Source organism: Esox lucius, chromosome 8 (assembly GCF_011004845.1).
Source record: "Esox lucius isolate fEsoLuc1 chromosome 8, fEsoLuc1.pri, whole genome shotgun sequence".
Lineage (NCBI taxonomy): Eukaryota > Metazoa > Chordata > Actinopteri > Esociformes > Esocidae > Esox > Esox lucius.
This window is the reverse complement of record NC_047576.1, coordinates 295860-320729: the sequence shown is the minus strand read 5'-3', so window position 1 is coordinate 320729 and position 24870 is coordinate 295860. Positions and strand designations below refer to the sequence as shown.

Below are 24870 nucleotides of genomic sequence, written 5' to 3'. Positions count from 1 at the left end.
GTTAACCTGTTGGAAATCAGCCAATAAATGTCAATTTCTGCCTAGAATTATGTACCCAAATCTAAATTATTGTAGGTCATGACCTGAATATAGTAGGAACATATGTGTGGTTCCATTTGATAGGAAACAGTGTAGTTTGTAGGAATTATAAATTAATGCAGGAAAGTAAAACAATAGATTTGGTGGAAGATGAAACAAACCGATTGAAAAGGGTGGCTTGCCCACTTCAGGTTGGTGGAGAGTGCCTGCCTCAAGTGGAGGAGTTTAAGTATCTAGGGGTCTTGTTCATGAGTGAGGGAAGGAGGGAACGGGAGATTGACAGACGGATCGGTGCAGCTTCTGCAGTAATGCGGTCGATGTATCGGTCTGTCATGGTGAAGAAAGAGCTGAGCCGCAAGGCGAAGCTCTCGATTTACCGGTCAATCTACATTCCTACTCTCATCTATGGTCATGAGCTTTGGGTCATGACCGAAAGGACAAGATCCCGGATACAGGCGGTTGAAATGAGCTTTCTCCGCAGGGTGGCTGGGCGATCCCTTAGAGAGAGGGTGAGAAGCTCGGTCACCCGGGAGGAGCTCAGAGTAGAGCCGCTGCTCCTCCACATCGAGAGAGGTCAGCTGAGGTGGCTTGGGCATCTGTTTCGGATGCCTCCGGAACGCCTTCCTGGGAAGGTGTTCCGGTCCCGTCCCACCGGGAGGAGACCCCGGGGAAGACCTAGGACACGCTGGAGGGACTATGTCTCCCGGCTGGCCTGGGAACGCCTCGGTGTCCCCCCGGAAGAGCTAGAGGAAGTGTCTAGGGAGAGGGATGTCTGGGCATCTCTGCTTAGACTGCTGCCCCCGCGACCCGGCCCCGGATAAGCGGAAGATGATGATGATGATGATGATGATGAAACAAACCAAAAAATTATTCATCTTGTTTGAAATGCAGTGGGGAAGGCCAAACAGGGAGTAGGATGCTGGAGACACTTCCACTAGATGGCAGCAGAGTCTGGGTAAAAAGTCAGGCCAATTAATGCACAATAGGCTCTGTGCACAAGCGTATGGACAAACTTCCACTTTAGCCAGATGTTGGCATATCATTTTCCGGTTTACTTAAGGCGATCACCCGCGTCGCCCAAAATTTCAGTTTTTAGTAGATGTCTCCAAGACCTGCCTAAAATAAGCATTAGTGATGTCCATCGAATTGTTGATGCCTGGTCCCCTGCTCCAACAAGCAAGCGGAACAAGGGATTCAAACTCTACGTATCGAGTTATCTGCACAACTACGAGGGTAAGTAGTTTACTGTGGTGTGCCGGCTAAGCTAGTTAGCGACGTGTTCCTTTTTAGTGTAGTATTAGGCAGGACAATAGAAAGCATACAAATTCACCCTATCCTCAAAAACGGCAAAAGAACGCTGGCTGAGCTGGAACGCTAGCGAGTCCCCATAGCAAGTGAATTGAAACGAACCTTTGTTCAGCCTCTTCAACCTGAATGAAGCTTAAAATTCCATAGCCTCAAAAAAGCACCAAAACAGGTCTCCTCTTTTATTTTACTACTGTAACCTCATTTCATGACAAAACTGAAAAATAACAACTGGCTTAAGAAGTAAACATCTGGTCCTATATGGTATTAATTGCGCTTAAACCTGCGTTATGTGGAAAAAATCGCCTTTTCTGACTATTTCTAGTCTAGCGTTTGAAGTCATTGAATGGCGCAAGCCATATTTTATTAAAAAGAGGACATTCTCCTGATTAAAATGATGCCCCACTTGTGCCTTGAAACTTAAATGAGTCACGTACATTATATTTCATTTTTTTCTGTGCAACAGCATCACTCATCTTGTTGTGAGTTTAGGTGTTTACTAATGCGGATGAGGACAGGTAGAAAACCGGAAACTGCAATACCGACTTCTAAAAAGCGGAAGTCCCTCACTACGCTGGTGCACAGAGTCTATTCAGTAATCTACTTACACATGTACTAAGTATGATATAAATACATACACAGAACATATAACAATGCAAAGGTTATTACAAATAAGGGTTCCAGACTCCCAGGAATGTTATACATGATGGAAAATTAGTTTCCCTTCATAAAGGTACTAACAAGAAGACGATTCAATGCCTCCTCACACATAGACAACACTGATCTAACATCATATGTGCAAACACCGCCGTCACACAGTGGTAGCAATAGTATTTATACACCATTTACACTATTTAGATTTAAATGGTTCTAATGATTCCAAGTCCCACAGCCGTGTCTTTCTGTACTGTCTTTTCTCAGTGGTAAGCACACAGCAGTAGAAAGGAAAAGAGTAGAAGGGAATAGAAGGTGGAGACTTATCGCGTTCTGGGAAAGCTCTGAAATGGCCCGCCAGGTGATGACGTCTCAGTGGGGTGGGGAATCTCTGTTGAAAGACCTCCTGCATCTCTGTTGAAAGACCTCCTGCATCTCTGTTGAAAGACCTCCTGCATCTCTGTTGAAAGACCTCCTGCATCTCTGTTGAAAGACCTCCTGCATCTCTGTTGAAAGACCTCCTGCATCTCTGTTGAAAGACCTCCTGCATCTCTGTTGAAAGACCTCCTGCATCTCTGTTGAAAGACCTCCTGCATCTCTGTTGAAAGACCTCCTGCATCTCTGTTGAAAGACCTCCTGCATCTCTGTTGAAAGACCTCCTGCATCTCTGTTGAAAGACCTCCTGCATCTCTGTTGAAAGACCTCCTGAATCTCTGTTGAAAGACCTCTTGCATCTCTGTTGAAAGACCTCTTGCATCTCTGTTGAAAGACCTCTTGCATCTCTGTTGAAAGACCTCCTGCATCTCTGTTGAAAGACCTCCTGCATCTCTGTTGAAAGACCTCCTGCATCTCTGTTGAAAGACCTCCTGCATCTCTGTTGAAAGACCTCCTGCATCTCTGTTGAAAGACCTCCTGCATCTCTGTTGAAAGACCTCCTGCATCTCTGTTGAAAGACCTCCTGCATCTCTGTTGAAAGACCTCCTGCATCTCTGTTGAAAGACCTCCTGCATCTCTGTTGAAAGACCTCCTGCATCTCTGTTGAAAGACCTCCTGCATCTCTGTTGAAAGACCTCCTGCATCTCTGTTGAAAGACCTCCTGCATCTCTGTTGAAAGACCTCCTGCATCTCTGTTGAAAGACCTCCTGCATCTCTGTTGAAAGACCTCCTGCATCTCTGTTGAAAGACCTCTTGCATCTCTGTTGAAAGACCTCTTGCATCTCTGTTGAAAGACCTCTTGCATCTCTGTTGAAAGACCTCTTGCATCTCTGTTGAAAGACCTCTTGCATCTCTGTTGAAAGACCTCCTGCATCTCTGTTGAAAGACCTCCTGCATCTCTGTTGAAAGACCTCCTGCATCTCTGTTGAAAGACCTCCTGCATCTCTGTTGAAAGACCTCTTGCATCTCTGTTGAAAGACCTCTTGCATCTCTGTTGAAAGACCTCCTGCATCTCTGTTGAAAGACCTCCTGCATCTCTGTTGGGGATTCAGGGAGAAATATGGGGATGAATAGGCCATAACAAACAAGCCACAAGATGTCCTAGCCATATAGACTATTGGTTACATATAAATACATGAACTGAAATCTACTATAATGACATGTGACACAATGGGCAGTAAAACGCTCAGAAACCATATGACACAGCGTAACATTATTATCAGTGTTATTCACTTCACCTGTCAGTGGTCATAATGTTATGGCTGATGGGTGTATCAGTGTTATTCACTTCACCTGTCAGTGGTCATCATTTTATGGCTGATTGGTGTACATCACAATGCAAACTAGCAGCAATTTTGAAGAGTCAGATGGGGAATATGAACAATATGGGTAGAAGTATTGAATATTATAGTTACAATATGAGTGTTATATGCCTATGAATGATTTATAAAAAAGAATATTCTAATGCACATGGAAAGACATCAGAGCATTTGGATTATTCATGTGTGATCAGTACGATCATGGATCAGTGTTGCTGGGGAAAATCTGGGGAGAGTCTGAAAGTGTGTCCCGATGCTCCGGTAGCGTCTACCAGACAGCCGTTGTGTAAACAGACCATAACCTGGGTGGCTGTAGTCTGATGTTCTGTGATTTCCTAAGGCATCTTGTATGGTAGATGCTTTGCATTGAGGGGAGATGGCAACCGTTGACGTCGGTCAGCTAATCCAGGATCCAATTGCAAAGGGAGGTGTTAAATCCCATGGTCCGGAGCTTCAGAACATACCTAGTGGGCGCACTAGTGTGGAATGCTGAGCTGTCATCCACGAACAGCATCCTCACACACGTTGCCTTCTTCCAGGTGGGAGAGGCAGGTGTGCGTCCTCAGGGCGAGGGCATCGTCAGTAGATCGATTGGGGCGGAATGCAAATTGAAATGGGTCCAAGGTGCCAAGAAGGGTGGAGCAGGTTTTCAGAAGGAATGGTGTTGGTTGCCTCCATCCGTGCATAGGAGTTGAGCTCGTTGGGAGGGAGGCGGCAAGCTGGGCATCATTGCGGTTTCTCCATTTATAGTGATGTCGCAGTCCACACCACATCTTTGGTCAGAGCTGTGGTAGTTAGACTCCAACTTGTTCTTGAGTCTCTTTTGGTGTCTCTGATGGCCTTCTGTAGGTTATATCTGGACCTCCTCACAGCCTCCGTGTCCCCGGAACTATAGGCAGAGGACCATGCTCTGAGCTTAGCATGGACGTTACCATTAACCCAGGGCTTTTGGATGGGGAAAGTATTTATTTACCCTCGGTACGACATCATTGATACACTTGGAGATATACGCTGAGACAGTCTGTCTTCATCAATGTCCCCATCGCCTGCAACACAGAACATCTGCCAATCGCATGTTTCAAAGCTGTCCAGGAGAGTGGTAATGGAACCCTCATTCCACTGTTTATCCAGTTTTAGGCGTTGTTTATAGGATGGGAGGAACAAAATCCATGTGTGATCGGCCTTACCAAAAGCCGGACCGTGGAGGGGTTTGTAGCCATTTCATATTTGTGAATAAAGTTATTTACCTACATTTTGAATTCAGCGTTCAATATGATGACGAGGGTAAGAAACTGTAAACAAAATACAGTCTGCAAGCATTGCTTTGACACTGTTGGCTACTTGAGTGGAAATGCTTGATTTCATTTATGCTGAAACCGTACCGTTACTGTGTCACACAAACTGCTATGCATACCGAACTGTGGGCCCAATGTACTGCTGCATCCCTACTGTCCAGGCAGATTATTAGTAAGTACAACAACACTAATATTTTGAGTAGGGGTGGGTATTGGTAAGTACCTTGCAACATGATGTATATCATACACATGTTACAATTCAATAGATTCATCACAATATCACACTGTACTTACTGAAGTGCTAAAGAGAACCTCAAATAATATTAGGCTATGTACTTGAAATAATATTTAGCCAATCCCCATGAGCAACCCCTAATAAAAAAGAACCGCTCAATTTGAAATGACTTAGAACTTCTACATTCTACACTTTAGACCCCAATATAATTCTAGAATGCTGCTGTTGATTACTGAAAGTTCTTGAAATAATTCATTTTCTCACACATTTCAAACAAGCAATATATTTTGCGACGAGATTGAGCCAGCATTCAAGTTAGGTGTCACGTCCTGGCTATGCCCCTAGCCATCTCTGCGCTGGGCTAGGGCCGTAGTCAGGACAGGACAGGAGGTGTCACCTCTAGCCACCCCCGATCCTTTTGGTCTCCCCAATTAGAGGCAGGTGTTGATCGTTGCCTCAAATTGGGCACCCTATTTATGTTCCACTGTAGCCACACTCGGTGTGGTTCATTTTGGTTTTGTGTTTTCACTGGATGCCCACGTCACTGGTTGCTGCTTTTGTTTAGTTTAGTTTCCTTTTGATTAAAAGGATTATGGATTATACAATTCATTACGACTCTGCGCCTGTGTCCTACCGCAACCTGATTCGTGACAGAATGAACCACCTACAAGAGACACGGCAGAGATGGACGGTAGGGGAACTCCTTTGTTGGCCCGACAGTGATACAGAGGAGGAGGAGAACCCCTACCGTCCCCCTCTGCAAACCTGGCCAGCTCAGTGCCGATCCCGGAGGAGACGTCGACGAAGGCGAGTCAGCCCCAATAATTTTTTGGGGGGGGTGCTGTGGGGGCGGTCGGAGGACCCCGAGGCGTGGCTGCCATCCCCGGAGGCCTTCCCGGAGGTTGGGCAGAGTGAGGACTGGTGGGGCTTTAGGGACCCGCCTGTGCCGGTTCTCGCCGCCAGGGGAAGAGTCCCCGACCAGCTTGGTGCGGCCAACAGCTGGCTTATGTCCAGTGCCAGCCCCAAGGCGCCGGGTGTTTCCAGCTCCCCCCGCTGCTCAGGAGCCGCCGCAGCCAGCGCCCCCCGCTGCCCAGGGGCCGCCGCTGCCGGCTCTCCCCTCTCCTGACCCTCCGCCGGCTCCTAACCCTCCGCCGTCTCTCCCGGCTCCTGACCCTCTCTGCCATTTTGTTTTTAGTTTCCTTTTGATTAAAACATGGATTATACAATTCATTACGACTCTGCGCCTGTGTCCTACCGCAGCCTGATTCGTGACATTAGGTCTGTACAGCTAATGTGATCATAATAAAGTAAGCACGAGGCAGTTCTCAACATACTTCCCCTTATCATTTATAACAACTTGTTTGTGGCGTGCATCTTTTGGCAGATGCAGGACATCATCGCAATCAAGTGACAACATCATCATCGATGCACATTACTGCTTCTTGGCTAGCTAGTGAAAGTGACAGCAAGTTGCTGCACAAACGAAACATTTGCATGCAGACAACTTTATTTTAGTTTGACAGACGAAACAAACTGGACAATTAGTTGTGATATTAGCAATGATATTTTCCATATTTGAATTAAATCGGAAGAAACCAACTCATCAGTCGGCTACACAGCTACTGCAACACTCCATTACAAGACTGAGCAAGCAACCATTTGAGTTCCACAGCTGATGTGCTTGTCTATCAAGTTATCATGACAGGGTTGCTGTTGTCATCTAAAAAATATTATTAACATTTCACCGCAAAAGAATGGACAACCCAATTTATAGCCACATTTTATTTCTTACTCACCCGAAATCAATATCCCTTTAAAGAGCAAGGACGTTTCTAACCTTGTGTCACCAAACAACACAGAAACAATCCCTTCTTACGTAAGGTGTCGTGGCCGCTATGGCACTAGCATTTTGAATAAAGAAATTAATTTAAAAAAAAATATTCTAATGGAACATACCCTTTTCTGGTTTCTTATTATTGACGATATTTCTGGGAATACATTAACAGGCTTTTATCAGGTAGATTGTGATATAAACACTATTGTTGACAAAGAGACACGCCCGTTCAGCGATCACTACTGTTGACAGCATAATAAATAAACATTTATTCTGGAGATCAGAACATTTATATAATATTGTGAAAAAAAGAATTGCAATTTTACATTAAATCGTTGTATTGGCACAGCACTAATTTGGAGCAGGAATTACATTTTTGTTCCAATGGCAATGTTTACTTACTGTCGGAGAGTGGAGGTGGAGCTAACTTCACTGACTGCTGACTGCTTGGGAATGATTTTCATAGCTAGAGTAGACATTCTAATGGCTGTCAGTGGTGGCGGCAGTAGAAGTTGGACTTGGATATGCTATAGAGGGACTATAGGATAGACCATAGAACACGGCCGATGGATTACATAAGGCCTTGATATATTGACAGTCAGATATATCGATCCTTCTCTAATCTAATGGTGAAACCTGCTGTGGTCTATATGTAGACCGTTTTATAAAATATTGTCTGCTTATACATAGACCAAGGCTGCTCAGTCCTGTTTCTGGGGAGTTGCCATCCTGTAGGTTTTCTCTCCAACCCTGCGTTTGCACACCTGAGTCTAATAATGAGCTGGTTCTAAAGCTAAATCCGGTTTGTCTCCACCTGGGGTTGGAGAGCGAACCCACTGGATGATGGATCTCCAGGACCAGGATTGAGCAGCTCTGACAGAAAATATACTGTAGAATCCTTCTGAATTAGCTGGACTGTAGAATCCTTCTGAAGTAGCTGGATAGCGCAAACTGGAAACATGCTATCAGAAGCAGTTTCTTGGGGTTTGTAGATTTTATTTTGTTTTCCCCCTGTCGGGTCACTGGGTTAAGACGAAATCCAATACCATTTGCTATGAGGAACTTTCTCCTTCAGGCTGATTGCCTTGAAGTACGATGTGGGGGAGCGTGGAGATGCACTTTATCAGTACCCTGCTTTGAGACTGCGTTATTGTATTCTCTCTGCATTAGCCCAACAAATCCCATATGCCTTGCTTGTTGCTCTGCCCTCTCATTTTAACTTTCTCAGCCAGTGTGTGAATGCCCCTCCTCCCTGTCTGTGTCAGTACCACTGAAATCCCTTTGATCCTCTCTGAAAGCCCCTCCTTTCATCCCCAGTCTTTTTCCACCCAGTCCACAGCAGACCCTGCCATTGAGCCCCCTCTAGACATTAGTAGAATTGCACATCGCTGTCAGGGGGTTCTGTAGATAACTGTTTTCCTGAAATTGGATGGTGGGTGTTTTTTCCCCCTCTGTTTTGTTGTTGGGCGATGTGAAGGGTCTTTGTGGAGGGATTTGTCCCGGCAGACTCCCCCCTGTGGGTTAGCTAGGTGTTTTTCAGTGTGGAGGTTGGATTGTAGTGGATTGCTGCTAATCGCTGTGCTAATCGCTGTGCTAATCGCTGTGCTAATCGCTGTGCTAATCGCTGTGCTAATCGCTGTGCTAATCGCTGTGCTAATCGCTGTGCTAATCGCTGTGCTAATCGCTGTGCTAATCGCTGTGCTAATCGCTGTGCTAATCGCTGTGCTAATCGCTGTGCTAATCGCTGTGCTAATCGCTGTGCTAATCGCTGTGCTAATCGCTGTGCTAATCGCTGTGCTAATCGCTGTGCTAATCGCTGTGCTAATCGCTGTGCTAATCGCTGTGCTAATCGCTGTGCTAATCGTGGTTGTTGTTGCAGTGACCCTGCCCAAGAACCTACAGGTCCTGACAGCGGCAACATCCCCCTCCAAACCCGGCCGGCGCTCTGTGTCCTCCCCGTACCGCCTGCCCACCCCCCTGCCACCACTGCCTGTCAGGAAGGGGGTCCGGGGGCGACGTCCCAAGAGTGAGACCATGGCTCTTTTGAAGGCTGCAGCTGCCGCTGCTCAGAACGGGACGGCTCCAACCTCCAACTCCCAGCTGGTGCCCAGACCTCACAAGAAGAGAGGGCCCAAACCTGGCAGCAAGAGAAAGCCCAAGGTCCAGAACTCTGCATCTCCAGGTGCTGCAGATGGCAGACTGTCTGGCCACACTCACCGCAGCTCAGTGGTCTCAACAGGTACATCTAGTTATACAATACTCCACCATTTGCCGCTAAACTGTCTGTACCATCCACTCCAAAACTGTCTGTTCCATTCACTCCAAAACTGTCTGTTCCATTCACTCCAAAACTGTCTGTACCATTCACTGCCAAACTGTCTGTACCGTCCACTGCCAAACTGTCTGTACCGTCCACTGCCAAACTGTCTGTACCGTCCACTGCCAAACTGTCTGTACCGTCCACTGCCAAACTGTCTCTACCGTCCACTGCCAAACTGTCTCTACCGTCCACTGCCAAACTGTCTCTACCGTCCACTGCCAAACTGTCTCTACCGTCCACATGCCAAACTGTCTCTACCGTCCACTGCCAAACTGTCTCTACCGTCCACTGCCAAACTGTCTCTACCGTCCACATGCCAAACTGTCTCTACCGTCCACATGCCAAACTGTCTCTACCGTCCACATGCCAAACTGTCTCTACCACCGTCCACATGCCAAACTGTCTCTACCACCGTCCACATGCCAAACTGTCTCTGTCTCTGATCTTTCTCTACCCTTTCTGTCATTCTCTTATCTGTTTTCAGTGTGTGTCTATGTCAACAAGCATGGTAGCTGTGGGCCCCACCTGGACAGAAAACAGATGCAGCGACTGCCCGACCACTTTGGGCCGGGTCCCGTCAACACAGTGTTGCAGCAGGTGGTTCAGACGTGTCTAGACTGTTGTTACCAGCCCAAGGTGCTTCTGGGAACTCTGCTGACCCACAGTGGGGGAGGAGAAGTTGTCAGCGGTGAGGATACCACCACATCTACTGTATAAACACATAACCAAGGGTTTTGGATGGAAGGAAAATTGCAGACCAGGGAAAACTGTCATAACTAATAAAATAGTTTTACATGGATCAATCTTTTCATATTTGCAACAATATTGCATGTAATACATGTATAGAGAGATCATTAAATGTGATCTAATATATATCATTTTGGCTTTGTACTCCACCCAAATGGATTGGAAATGAAACACCCGAGATGCAATCGACATGGATAGTATCAGCTTTAATTCAAGGGGTTGAACAGAAATGTTGTATGAAGCGTTTAGGAATTGCAACCATTTTCATACACAGTCCCCTTATTTCAGGGGCTCAGATGTAATTGGACAAATTAACACAATCATAAATGTTCATTTTTTATAATTTGTCAAGAATCCTTTGCTGGAATGGGCATCACCAAATCCTGGGTTTCCTCCTTTGTGATGTTTTGCCAGGCCTTTACTGCAACTGTCTTCAGTTTGTTCGTGGGTCTTTCTGCCTTAAGTTTTGTCTTCAGCAAGTGAAATGCATGCTTGATCGGGTTGAGATCAGGTGATTGACTCTTTGTCATAAACTCCTGGGTTGCTTTTGCAATATATTTTGGGTATTTTTTGGGTCATTGTCCATCTGTAAAGTGAAGCACCATCCAATCAACTTTACTGTATTTGGCTGAATCTGAGCAGATCGTCTATCCCTATACACATTAGAATTCATCCGACATCAGTAAACACTAGTGACCCAGTGCCATTGGAAGCCACGCATGCCTATGCCATCACACTTACAGATGATGTGGTATGCTTTGGATCATGAGCTATTCCAAGCTATTCTTCCCATCATTCGGGTACAGGTTGATCTTAGTTTCATCTGTCCAAGGAGTGCTGTATTTGCTCTTGTGAAGTCTTCTCTTTATGGTAGAATTGGATAATGATATGCCTAGCGCCTGGAGAGTGTTCTTCACTTGGCTGGATGTTGTGAAGGGGTTTTTCTTAACCATGGAAAGAATCCTACGATCGTCCAGCACTGTTGTCTTCCGTGGACATCCAGGCCTTTTTGTGTTGCAGAGCTCACCAGTTCTTTTTTTTTCTCAGGCTGTACCAAACTCTTGATTTGGCCACACCAATCTCTCTGTTGGACTTTTGCAGCCTAAGTATGGCCTGTTTCACTTGCATTGAGAGCTCCTTTGTCCACATGTTGTGGGTTCACAGCAACAGCTTCAACAAATGTGAATGCCACGCCTGGTATCAACTCCAGACCTTTTACCTGCTTAACTGAGGAAGAAATAAAGGAATAGGCCACTCCTGTCCATGAAACTTTTGAGCTTTTGAGTCAATTGTCCAATTACTTTTTGTCCCCTGAGAAAGAGTAGGCTACATATTTTAGGGCTGTAAATCCTAAACCATTCCTCCAATTCAGATTAAAGCTGATAGACTGCACTTTAAGCCCATATTAATTATTTAACTGTAACTTGAATATATTTTTGTTAACATCCAAAATAACAAAAACTTGTCAGTGGTAAATTTCCGGACCTAACTGCATATTGATCATATCATCAGTCTAATCCATCAGAATTTATTTGACTTTGTGTGACCTATGTGACCCTACGGTGATCGCTGCCCTTTGTCCCCAGTGCGGACGGATGGTGGGGTTCGTCTGGTGAAGTTGCCCTCGGCTTCAAGCACCTCCTTTGTGCTCAGCTTCCTGGAGACTCTTTGTCGCACGCTGCAGAGTGACTTCCTCTTCAGCTCCCAGCCCTTCAGCTACACCTACAGTAACTATGGTAACTACACCTTAACTACAGCATCACCAAATCTGGTACTTAGAACTGTGACTAACTACGCATAGACAGGCCAAAGTCATGTAACTATGGTAACAGCACCAATATAGGCCAAAATCAGGTAACTAAGTTAACCACACACAGTTGGGTGTCAATTCAAAGTGACTCAGTGACTTCATGACTCAGTGCTTACATTTGTTTCTGGCTTCACATTACACTTAACCATCCATAGTCGACATCCGCGATACCACGGACAGTGCTCATTTGCATAAATATTTCGAAAAATAGATTCGCCATAATCGTCCGATTCCAATGGTATATTATTTGTAGCCACTTTCCTAAAGCGTTCCGTGTATAATTGGGGTTTTCCGTGTATAATATGGGTTGTATAGTTGTATAGTTTGGGTTGCTATGAGAACCTTTCACCAGGCAACGACATTGCCAATGCATCTTAGAAAGGCTCATTTGTACACTACTATGAATATTACATGCGTGTTTTGAACCATAATACATCGTTTGTATTATATATAAGATATAAAAATTAATATTTAGTCAAAATAGTATTGGGATGTTCTTGAGTTTTTGGGAAGAAGTTGGTAATTTTTCTGAGTTTATAAAATATATAAGTCCAAACGTAACTAGCGATCTAGTGCTGCCACCTGCTGGCCGTTTTGTGTCATTAAACTAAAGGAACCGTTATATTGGGTTTTTATCTTTTATGTTATAGTGTTTCATTTCTAGGTTGAAGAACCACATTTTTTGGGGGTGCCTATATTTTTTACCTTCTATTATATAATTATTTCATTATTTTCAACCCAATTACAGTGTAATTTGATATTAAAGGCATGAAAGTATGAGGAAATACCATTGACACAAAATCTCATAATGCTTTAAAAAAAAAATCTTGATGCTGAATGGCAGAAATGTTTTCAGAAAAAAAATGTTTTGCCTTTCAAACAGATGAGTTTTATAAATAGTGACCCAGAAGTCTGTTTTTATGTGTTTTTATTGTAGCCAGAGGGGTTGCTATTAAAAGGATTCATCATAATAGGTTGTATCTGTTACAGAAATGAATCTAGGACCCAAAATGTCACACTAGTGAAATCCGGCCGAAAGCCCCATAGGCTACCAAGGGTTAAAGCAAAGTAATGCAACTTTAACTCAGTCAGGTGATTTACATTTGTAAGAAAAACTACTGTTGGACGGGTCAGCGTCTATTTAAACTACTGTTGGACGGGTCAGCGTCTATTTAAACTACTGTTGGACGGGTCAGCGTCTATTTAAACTACTGTTGGACGGGTCAGCGTCTATTTAAACTACTGTTGGACTCATGTATGTTTGTTTTTGTGTTTCAGTGAAAGAGGAGGCTTTGGAAGCCCCATCACTAAGCCGGGGGAGTAAACGTCTTTCTAGAGACTCTCCCCCCTACGCAGCACCCCTCTCCCCCAAACTACTGCGCACTGACACACACCCCTCAGAAGGTAACTGCAGCACCAACTTTTGGCTCACAGCCCCAGTCACAGCTCTGATGTACAACACTACAGCACCAATAACAGCACTGATGTACAACACTACAGCCCCAGTCACAGCTCTGATGTACAACACTACAGCACCAATAACAGCACTGATGTACAACACTACAGCACCAATAACAGCACTGATGTACAACACTACAGCACCAATAACAGCACTGATGTACAACACTACAGCACCAATCACAGCACTGATGTACAACACTACAGCACCAATAACAGCACTGATGTACAACACTACAGTACCAATCACAGCTCTGATGTACAACACTACAGCACCAATAACAGCACTGATGTACAACACTACAGCACCAATAACAGCATTGATGTACAACACTACAGCACCAATAACAGCACTGATGTACAACACTACAGCACCAATCACAGCTCTGATCTACAGCACCAATCACAGCTCTGATCTACGTTGTGTAATAGTGTGTTGAGTATGGAATGTGACAGGATGTGTATATAGGACGTAACATGTAATAGCGTTTTGTATATACAGTGGGGAGAACAAGTATTTGATACACTGCTGATTTTGCAGGTTTTCCCACTTCCAAAGCATGTAGAAGTCTGTCATTTTTATCATAGGTTGTCTTCAACTGTGAGTGACGGAATCTAACAAAAATCCAGAAAATCACATTGTATGATTTTTATGTAATTAATTTGCATTTTATTGTCTGTTCTACCCGAGTTAAAACAATGTGTTCATTTCTAAACTGAGAATCGATTGCTATTTCCAAAGTGGCTGCAGAGACATCCAGGCAATATTTAATCAGTTACAATTAACACATTTCAGCTGCCTAGGTGCAGGAAACAGAGTTCCGACTTTGCTGTTTCGGTTCTCTAACAGTTGCGGTTGTGGGGAGGAGGAAGACAGGCTGGCAGTTCATTTACACAAGATTGATAAGAGCTGGTAATAATCTCAGTGTGCCCAAAGCCACAGGTGCATTGCTCACACAGAGCGGAGGTGTCAGTGTGCCCAAAGCCACAGGTGCGTTGCTCACACAGAGCGGAGGTGTCAGTGTGCCGTAGTGTGCACTATTCAGGGCGCTAGAGCCACTTCTACCAATCTGGCAGCCTTGCGTACCGGACCACACCGGTCCTGACATCACAGAGATGAGTAGCCTAATGTCAGAAAACTAGGATCCACTTGTTTTTCTTTTACACACCCAACCATGTCAAAATATAACTTCTTAACCCCTAAACTACATCCAATGCGCTTAACATTTAACCTTTCAGATGACCAGTATCTACTAAATTACAAAGAATAGTCATAAGAATTGAGCAATTGCTAGTGAGTCTGCCAAAGCCATTTCATTGCATAACAACATACTTCTTTCATTCGTGAATGACATTGCTAAAATAATTATCAAGAAATGTGACTATAACTAACTTTTTCATCAAGTGAAACGAAGAGAGAAAATAAATGTTGTTCACAATAGATTTGAACTTCAGTCTTCCACGTGAGAGGCACTGTCTTTAACCATAGTGCCACATCATTATGCATTTCACCAGTCGCTAAACTCTATTGAGGATTGTGTTAAACTGACTAACGTTTCTTATTATGTTTACCTCCACCACAAATAGTCTATGAACTGTTAGCTTTTGCCACTGGCTGTTTTAACAGCTTATTAGCCAGTAATAGGCTTACTGATGTCTACTAACTTCTTAGGAATAATCATAAGAATAGAGCAAATCCTAGCGAGAATGAAGATTAACCTTTCCATACCAGAAACAGTGACAATATAACCATAACCACAATTTTAGTTTAGGCTCACTGTAACGTAACTACTGTATGTTGTAGCCAGCAAATGTTTGACTATCCTGACCCAAAACGCATGCATGGATAGGTACTTCAAAAAACCACCAGTAACAGTCTCAATATAACCGTAAACTGTTTTATTTCAGGCTTACTATAATGTAGTCACTGGAAGTTTTAGTCAGCGAAGTTTTCATCTATTTCATCTATAATTCATAATATGTACTTCGTCTGCAAGGAGATATGAACTCGGGACCTATAGTTCACAGATCCGTTTCTCTAACCGCTACGCTACTTAACAAGAGATAGTAAGTCACTCCGTAAGAGATTCGCTCTTCTTAGCTGGCTCCGCTTACACGGTCCGTCAAAAACTATACAATTAACATGAATCACTAACGTATGAACCTTAAGGAGCTGGATCAGAGCAAGCAGCTGAGCCAAGTACAGCTGAAGGTTGTCGAGAGAGGGAGACAAATGATGTGGCATCAAGGCAAGGATGGAGAAAAAAACTATGCAACAAGGCTGTAATATATATATCTTTGTTGCATTTTTTGTGTGAGTCAAATTAACAGGAACATAAACCGATCAGCCATACCATAATGACCACCTGCCTAATATTGTGTAGTTCCCCCTTTTGCCGCCAAAACAGCCCTGACCTGTGGAGGCATGGATTCCACTAGACCTCTGAAGATGTGCTGTGGTATCTGGCACCAAGATGTTAGCAGCAGATCCTTTAAGTCCTGTAAGTTATGAGGTGGGGCCTCCATGGATCACACCGGTTTGTCCACCACATCCCACAGATGCTTGATTGGATTGAGATCTGGGGAATTTAGAGGCCAAGTCAACACCTTGAACTCGTTTTTTTCCTCAAACCATTCCTGAACCATTTTTGCTTTGTGGCAGGGTGTATTATCCTGCTGAAAGAGGCCAATGCCATCAGGCAATACTGTTGCCATGAAAGGGTGCACATGGTCTGTAACAATGCTCAGGTACCTGGTACGTGTCAAAGTAATATCCACATGAATGACAGGACCCAAGGTTTCCCAGCAGAAAATTGCCCAAAGCGTCACACTGCCTCCACCAGCTTGACTTCTTCCCATAGTGCATCCTGATGCCATGTGTTCTCCAGCTAAGCGACACACACACATCCGGCCATCAAAGTGATGTAAATTAAAAAAAAGTGAAACATCAGACCAGGCCACCTTCCATTGGTCTGTGGTCCAGTTCTGATGCCCACGTGCCCTTTGTAGGCACTTTCAGGTTGTCAGCATGGGCACCCTGACTGGTCTGTGGCTGCGCAGCCCCATACGCATCAAACTGCGATTAACTGTGTTCTGACACATTTCTGTCAGTACCAGCATGAACTTGTCTCGTCTTTTGGATCGAACCACACAGGGCAGCCTTCGCTCCCCATTTGCATCAATGAGCCTAGGCCGCCCATGACCCTGTTGCCGGTTCCTCCCTTGGACCACCTTTGATAGTTTCTGACCACTGCAGACCGGGAACACCCCACAAGGGCTGCAGTTTTGGAGATGCTCTGACCCAGTCGTCTAGCCATCAATTGTCAAAGTCGCTCAGGTCCTTACACTTGCCCATTGTTCCTGCTTTTAACATATCAACTTTGAGGACTGAATGTTCACTTGCTGGCTAATATATGCCACCCACTGATAGGTGCCATGATAACAAGATTATCAGTGTTGTTCATTTCCCCTGTCAGTGGTCATAATATTTGGACACTGACAGAATTTTCTTAATTTTGTCTCTGTAAGCCACCACAATGGATTTGAAATGAAACAACCGAGATGTAATTGAAGTTCAAACTTTCATCTTTAATTCAAGGGGTTGAATGTTTAAGAATTGCAACCATTTTCATACAGTCCCCTTATTTCAGGGGCTCAAATGTAATTGGACTGATGATGCATAAAATCATACATAATGTTAATTTTTAATACTTTGTTGAGAATCCTTTGCAGGCAATAACTGCTTGAAGTCTGGAACACATGGACATCACCAAACACTGGGTTTCCTCTTATGTGCTACTTTGCCAGGCCTATACTGTAGCTGTCTTCAGTTGTTGTTTGTTCGTGGGTCTTTCAGCCTTAAGTTTTGTCTTCAGCAAGTGAAATGCATGTTCAGGTTGAGATCAGGTGATTGTCTCGGCCATTGCGGAATATTCCACTTTGCCTTTGGGTTGCTTTCGCAGTATGTTTTGGGTCATTGTCAATCTGTAAAGTACAATGCCGTCCAATCAAGACAGTATATTCCTATATACTTCAGAATTAATCTGGCTGCTTCTGTCACATGTCACATCATCAATAAACACTAGTGACCCAGTTCTATTGGAAGCCATGTATGTCCATGCCCTTCACACTGCCTCTGCCGTGTTTTACAGATGATGTGGTATGCTTCGGATCATGAGTCATACTTTTTCTCCTCATCATTCTGGTACCGGTTGATCTTAGTTTTACCTGTCTAAGGAATGCTGTTCCAGAACTGGTCTGGCTTTTTTAGATATTTTTTTGGCCAAGTCTAATCAAGTCTAGCCTTTCTATTCTTGAGGCTTATGAATGGTTTGCACCTTGTGGTAACCCCTCTGTATTTGCTCTTGTGAAGTCTTCTCTTCATGGTTGACTTGGATAATGATATGCCTACCTCCTGGAGTGTTCTTTACTTTGCTAGATGTTGTGAAGGAGTTTTTCCTTTATCATGGAAAGGATCCTATGATCATCCACCACTGTTGTCTTTCTGTAAGTGGAAGTCCAGGTCTTTTTGTGTTGCAGAGCTCACCAGTGGGTTCTTTATTCTCAGAATGTACCAAACTGTTGATTTGGACACTGCTAATGTTCCTGCTATCTCTCTGGTGGATTTGGCCTAAGGATGGCCTGTTTCACTTGCATTGAGAGCTCCTTTGACTGCATGTTGTGGGTTCACAGCAACAGCTTCCAAATGCAAATGCCACACCTGGAATCAACTCCAGACTTTTTACCTGCTTAATTGAAGAAATGACAGAGGAATAGCCCACACCTGTCCATGAAACAGTTTTTGAGTCACTTGTCCAATTACTGTTGGTCCCTTGAAAAAGAGGGGGCTACATATTAAATATAGTGTCCATTTATTTCCTGACTTAAATGTAAGAACGGAAATTGACAATAATATTGACTGTGAATAATTATAAAGCTAATAAGTGATTTCGTATTTTTTGATTCCTCGATCCTTGAATAAAAAGAGCCAGTGGTTCTGATGCATAATGGCTAAAATGTTTTTGGTTGGCTCAGACAGAATGAGGAGGGATAGATATGCACTGTATGCTAGAAGCATTGTGTAGGCATTGTGATTGGGGACTTAGAAAACAGCCAAGCAGAAACAGTAGGTTGGATGCACTTAAATCCCATAAACTTTCTGCTGGTCATCAATAGACGGAGAACAAAAAAACATAGGAAGGTAAAAACATACATGTGTAAAAAAGATTGATGTATGTAACATGTTAATATGTAAAGAATGAATATATTTTTTGTATTTTGGTTGCTATTATAGAGGGCATTATAGCGTGCATTAGCTGCTCAAGTGGACATTAGATTAGATTAATCATTGTTGTAGAATATTTTTTTATTATATTCTTATTTTTAAAGGCCTTAGAAGGCCTTTGTATTCTGTATGCTTGTAACATTACTTATACTCAACAACTTGTCTTTCCCCGTCAGCAACTCATGATGACTTCTCTATCTGTGTTGAGGGGCAGTAATGAATGGAATGTCGGCTGAGTAACGCTCCTAGTCTCCATCTATGTGTGGTAGACTAGGACTTTGGCCTAGCAGAAACCACTAGAATAAGTCTCCCTTTTAGGGGTATGTCTTAATAGCAGCAGTGGGGCTCCTGCTCCTTGTATTACAGAGGTGAACAGGACTCTATTCCTTATTGGGAGAGTTGAGTGAGCAAAACCACCAATAGTAACATGCCCCTGCAGTCGTGTGTGAGTTGTCTGGGCAACTGACATTCCAATGAAAAAGTACAGTACAACGAAATGCATTTAACAACCAGAAGTGCAAATGGAGGAGGGCAGAAAATGTACAACTCTTAATTATAGTGTGTTACTAGTGGGATAACAGTTGTATGGGTACAAATGGCTAATATAAATGGCATTGTAGATGTGTAAATGAGGCAAATTGAAGGAGTAAGGTAGCATGTGCAAACGGGATGCAGAGATGGCGGCATTGAGGACCCCAAGGTAGACATGCTTATTTAACAACTGGAAAAAATGCAGGCATGATTTCAATTTAAAATGGTGAATCAGTTTGGGCTGACTGAATCAGTTTGGGCTGACTGAATCAGTTTGGGCCGACTGATTCAAGCTATCAGCTTGAATCAGTCGGCCCATTCTCCTCTGACCTCTAGCATCAACAAGGCATTGTTGCCCACAGGACTGCCGCATACTGGATGTTTTACCCTTTTCACACCATTCTTTGTAAACCCTAGAAATGGTTGTGCGTGAAAATCCCAGTAACTGAGCAGATTGTGAAATACTCAGACCGGCCCGTCTGGCACCAACAACCATGCCACGCTCAAAATTGCTTAAATCCCCTTTCTTTCCCATTCTGACATTCAGTTTGGAGTTCAGGAGATTGTCTTGACCAGGACCACACCCCTAAATGCATTGAAGCAACTGCCATGTGATTGGTTGATTAGATAATTGCATTAATGAGAAATTGAACAGGTGTTCCTAATAATCCTTGAATGTATATATATGTGTGTATGAATATGAATGACAGGATGTATAGTAATGTGTGCTTTCCCCACAGCTGAGACCCTGCCCCATGAGGAGAACAGCCTTTTAAAGGAGCAGCGCTTTATGGACTCTGCATCTAACTCCATGACGCCACGCCCCTCAGAGTACCACTCAGGCCACTCCCAAGCCAGCAGCCCTTTCTACCCCGGACACACCCACACCACGCCCCTGCGGCGCCATGCTTCCCACCCTGCTGAACTCAACTCCACACTACGACGAGTTGAAGGTAGCTGGGCCCAGCTGCAGTTACCTTCATAAGTATACAGTTACATTCACAGATAAATGGTTGTATTTGCATACAGTTGTGCTCATACGTTTGCGTACTCTGGCAGAAATTGTGACATTCAAATATGACTGATCACAAAGGATAGTGATCATTTGAAGTCATTTATTATCTTACCTGATCAAAAGTTTACATACCCTTGAGTGTTACAGACGCACATGGTGACACACACAGGTGACAATGGCAATTAAAGGTGAATTTCCCACACCTGTGGCTTTTTAAATTGCATTTAGTGTCTGTATATAAATAGTAAGTTTGTTAGCTCTCACGTGGATGCACTGAGCAGACTAGATACTGAGCCATGGGGAGCAGAAAAAAACTGTCAAAAAACCTGTGTAACAAGGTAATGGAGATTCAGGCATCTTTTGATACCAAGCCAGATTATTTTGAGCCCAACTGTATACATGGTTGTATTCACAAGTATACGGTTACATTCACATATACAGCTCCGTAAAAAATAAAGAGACCTCTGCATCTTTTTCTTTCATTTCCAAAAAAGTTCAAAAGGAACGTTTTGAGTGAGGAACAGATGGGTTAAAATTAAGAGACCACTGCAATTGAACACTTCTGTTCCTCACTCAAAACTTTCCTTTTCAACTTTTTTGGAAAGGAAAGAAAAATGTGCAGTGGTCTCCTATTTTTTTCCGGAGCTGTATATGGTTACATTCACAAATATATGGTTCTATTCACATATACCACTTTTTTCTGCAGTGATTGTGTCAGGAACTAGTTTATAAGAGCAATGAGGCATTCTGGGGGTTTGTGATATGTTGTCTTTAATATAAAACCCCAAGGCAGTAGTGGTGAGCTGGTGAGCTGTTTCCACCCACACAGGCCAGTTATTCCAAATAAGCCATCCGCCAGTCTGTATGGATTAAGTTAAGTTCTGAAGCCTGCGCCTGACCCTAAACCAGCAATTATAGGAAACACTGCTGTAACACTGAACACAGTCTGGCAGCTCAAATGTAGCTTATTTTCATATAGTTCTCATTGATTATTGCCGACAAATGTTAGGCATTTCAGAATTCAGACCACCCAGCTTAGAATGTAGTCTTTAAAAATAATATATCTATAATATAATGTATTATATATAATAGGTGCATAATATAGAATATAATATATAAGTTATTCAACTCAGACTATAACTCTTGCAGGTCCTTCTTGAATGGTGAATTTCAGTAGTCTAAACCCAGAACTATTAACTGTGGAGTTCCCCTGGGAAGTGTTTTTTGACCAAATAGTTTTATCAGTCATATTGTCTTCTCTGCTCTTCTCTATGATCGTCCAGCTCCCAGCTCCACCACTGGCCCTGAGCCTCCTGCCCCAGACAGGGACACTCCCAGGGGGGCAGGTTTGGGCAGGAGCCCCTCTACCTGGTCCATTGACGAGGTCATGCAGTTTGTGAGAGATGCCGACCCCTCAGCCCTTGGCCCGCATGCTGAGCTGTTCAGGAAACATGTAAGTGACTGCAGAGTCGTTCAGCCATTTGATACAGTGTTATCTGGAGATACTTGACGGATCTCAGGGTTGTCCAGAGGTAGTTGACGGATCTCAGGGTTGTCCAGAGGTAGTTGACGGGTCTCAGGGTTGTCCAGAGGTAGTTGACGGGTCTCAGGGTTGTCCAGAGGTAGTTGACGGATCTCAGGGTTGTCCAGAGGTAGTTGACGGATCTCAGGGTTGTCCAGAGGTAGTTGACGGATCTCAGGGTTGTCCAGAGGTAGTTGACGGATCTCAGGGTTACCCAGAGGTAGTTGACGGATCTCAGGGTTGTCCAGAGGTAGTTGACGGATCTCAGGGTTGTCCAGAGGTAGTTGACGGATCTCAGGGTTGTCCAGAGGTAGTTGACGGATCTCAGGGTTGTCCAGAGGTAGTTGACGGATCTCAGGGTTGTCCAGAGGTAGTTGACGGATCTCAGGGTTGTCCAGAGGTAGTTGACGGATCTCAGGGTTGTCCAGAGGTAGTTGACGGATCTCAGGGTTACCCAGAGGTAGTTGACGGGTCTCAGGGTTACCCAGAGGTAGTTGACGGATCTCAGGGTTACCCAGAGGTAGTTGACGGCGGGGCTCAAAATTAATGGCATCCCGGGTTGATAAAAAATGTCTCTGGGACGGTTCAACAGACTTTGGGATGATTGCGGGACAATAGTCAAGAAAAATACAAAATGCATTCACCAGTGGTTCCATACAAAACAATTAAACACAAAGCTTATTAAATCAATATTTAGCTTAAAAGTTCATTAACTATGAATAAGTAAGTCACATTACAAGCGCTGCAATGCATTCATTGGGAACATGGCAGCGCTTTGAGAGAACGTTTGTCAACTCAAACCTTCAGCTCCCTCCACAGATTTTCTATGGGATGGCTAGGCCACTCCAGGACCTTAATGTGCTTCTTCTAACCCTAAGCGGTTCTTGAGGCACGCAAGTTCAGTTTAGGGGTGTTTGGACTATATTTTATTTCTTGGGTCCAGCTCAGCCCCTTTTCCCTTTACCGTGTGTTTATAATAAACGTTCTATGTTTGACGGTAGCTTTTGTTGTCTGTGTCGCTTGTTCTCAGTGTGCCTTTACACTACACTAATTTGCATGAGTTTTATGTTACGTGTCTCTGTACCATCCACCCTAGACTGCTAGAGCCACAGGGTTCATAAAACACGCGCTGCCATCTTGGTCAACTAATTTGATGCAGGCGTAGGTACATTCACCCCACAATGCACCTGTCAATCTATTTCTCAGGAAGTTAGATTAAAGGTTATTTTCATTCCAGCAGCATAATAACAATCAAAATACAAGACCGTCTTAGGAAAGAAGTCAACACCGTTCACTCGCCCTCCCTCCATCTCTTGTTCCCTCTCTCTTTATCGTGGCCCCACGTGGTGCCTGCTATTTGTTTTGAAGATATTTTGCCGTCTGATTGTTTTTCCTCTGTGTCTTTAGGAGATAGATGGAAAGGCCCTGATGTTACTTAGGAGTGACATGGTGATGAAGTACATGGGTTTGAAGCTTGGCCCCGCCTTGAAGCTGTGTCACCACATAGAGCGGCTGAAACAGGGCAAGCTGTAAAGCTGAAATGAGAGAAACTGCATCAGGTCCTCGATGAGCTCGGCCCAGCCTCCCTGACCCGTGAAACACCGTTCACCCTACCACAGAATGTCCCTGCCAGGAAGCCCTGGACTCTCCTCTCTAGGAGGTCTTCATCTAGAAGGTGTTCTGTTTGGTTCCACCTTACAACAGACATGCAGTGTGGATCAGTGGTAACATGCTTTGTGCTATGCATCCTGGGACCACTTTACCTCATCCCCTCAACCAATCACTGCAGTGATTGGCTGAAATCCCAAAGGAACAGATTCTCCATTGTGTTTACATTGAAAAAAAGACTGACCTTCATACTGACCCTACAGACTGATTATTTTACCCTATAGACTGACCTACCTACAGACTGATTCTACAGAAGTGCATGCTGGCTGATGTTTTACTGAGACTGATTCTGTTTCAGGATCCCAAAGACAGAGAATGTTTTCTTCCTCTTTTATGACGTTCTGTTTTAATTATCCATGATAGCCTGTCAGAAACCAGCTAATCATGTTTTCATCTGCAGAAAGGCTGTTGTCTATTACAACTCTTTTCAATTCAAAGACATGTCAATATGGCTGAATATTACACAGATCTGAATGATGCAGAATAGACAATCTGGGCTTAGCCTGCACTCTGACTGTTGACCTCCAAGAATCTCTGTGAGCATCTGCCTTTCTATGGTCTGTCATTGTGTTGTGTTGAGTTTGGGATGAATGACCTGATCAACTTTACTGGTGCGAGGTTGTGGGTATGTCTTAGTCCAGTTTCCAGCAACAGAGCAACCTAGAGGACCCCAACACTAAATAAAAGATTTGGATTCTTTAATTTATTTAAAGGGAGAGCTCAGTCATTCTGCAAGTTATTTCAGAGGACAGCTGTTTGTTGTTTCTAGAATAGAGGGACATGTTTAAGGGCTTTCTGGCTGTATTTCAGTTGGATGTCATGTTGGTATTTGTTCCACTCAGAGACAGCCTCACATTGGTCTTTTCAGGATGCTATAGAGTGAGCTGGGTGGTCCTTACAGCCTTACAGCATTATGGGGTTAACCATGAATATCTGACACACCAATGTACATTTTTGTAGAAAATAAATATTTTAATTAAATCATATATGAGGTAGAAACATGAGGATTATGAGTGGGGGAGGGACAATGTATTGGATATTGCCTTTTTAACACTTTTTCTACAGCGCTTTTAGTTGAAACACCCCTACATAATACTATGGAACTTGCTTTGCTTTACTTTAAGATCTCTCAGGTTTAAGTCGTCATTGTTAATAGAACCTTTTGTAGCATTCTGTTCTAGGTGTTCTAAACCGTTCTGTTCCCTTGTTGAGTGCCATAAAGCAACATGAATATAGTGCTCTTGTTAGATTCTCTTAAAGCATCTCAAAGTACTTGAAAAATGTGTTGCAACTTGCAAGTCTGTTTATAAAGTCAACCCTGAAACATGTTTTATAACAAGAAATATGTATTGTGTTCATGATGGGTGTTTTCTATTTTATAAATCTCCTGAATGTTAAA

At 43.7% G+C, this 24870-nt stretch overlaps 1 protein-coding gene across 1 annotated transcript in view; it reads left to right on the top strand.

The window, feature by feature from the left end:
- Positions 1-24870, top strand: part of LOC105029430 (sex comb on midleg-like protein 2) — a 35428-nt gene extending 10558 nt beyond the window's left edge. The window contains exons 8-14 of the mRNA XM_010902782.3: positions 8996-9355; positions 9921-10124; positions 11770-11919; positions 13272-13397; positions 20007-20219; positions 21565-21734; positions 23211-24870. Coding sequence (XP_010901084.2) covers positions 8996-9355; positions 9921-10124; positions 11770-11919; positions 13272-13397; positions 20007-20219; positions 21565-21734; positions 23211-23336 — 1349 coding nt within the window. The 3' untranslated portion in view covers positions 23337-24870. The remainder of the gene's footprint in view (positions 1-8995; positions 9356-9920; positions 10125-11769; positions 11920-13271; positions 13398-20006; positions 20220-21564; positions 21735-23210) is intronic.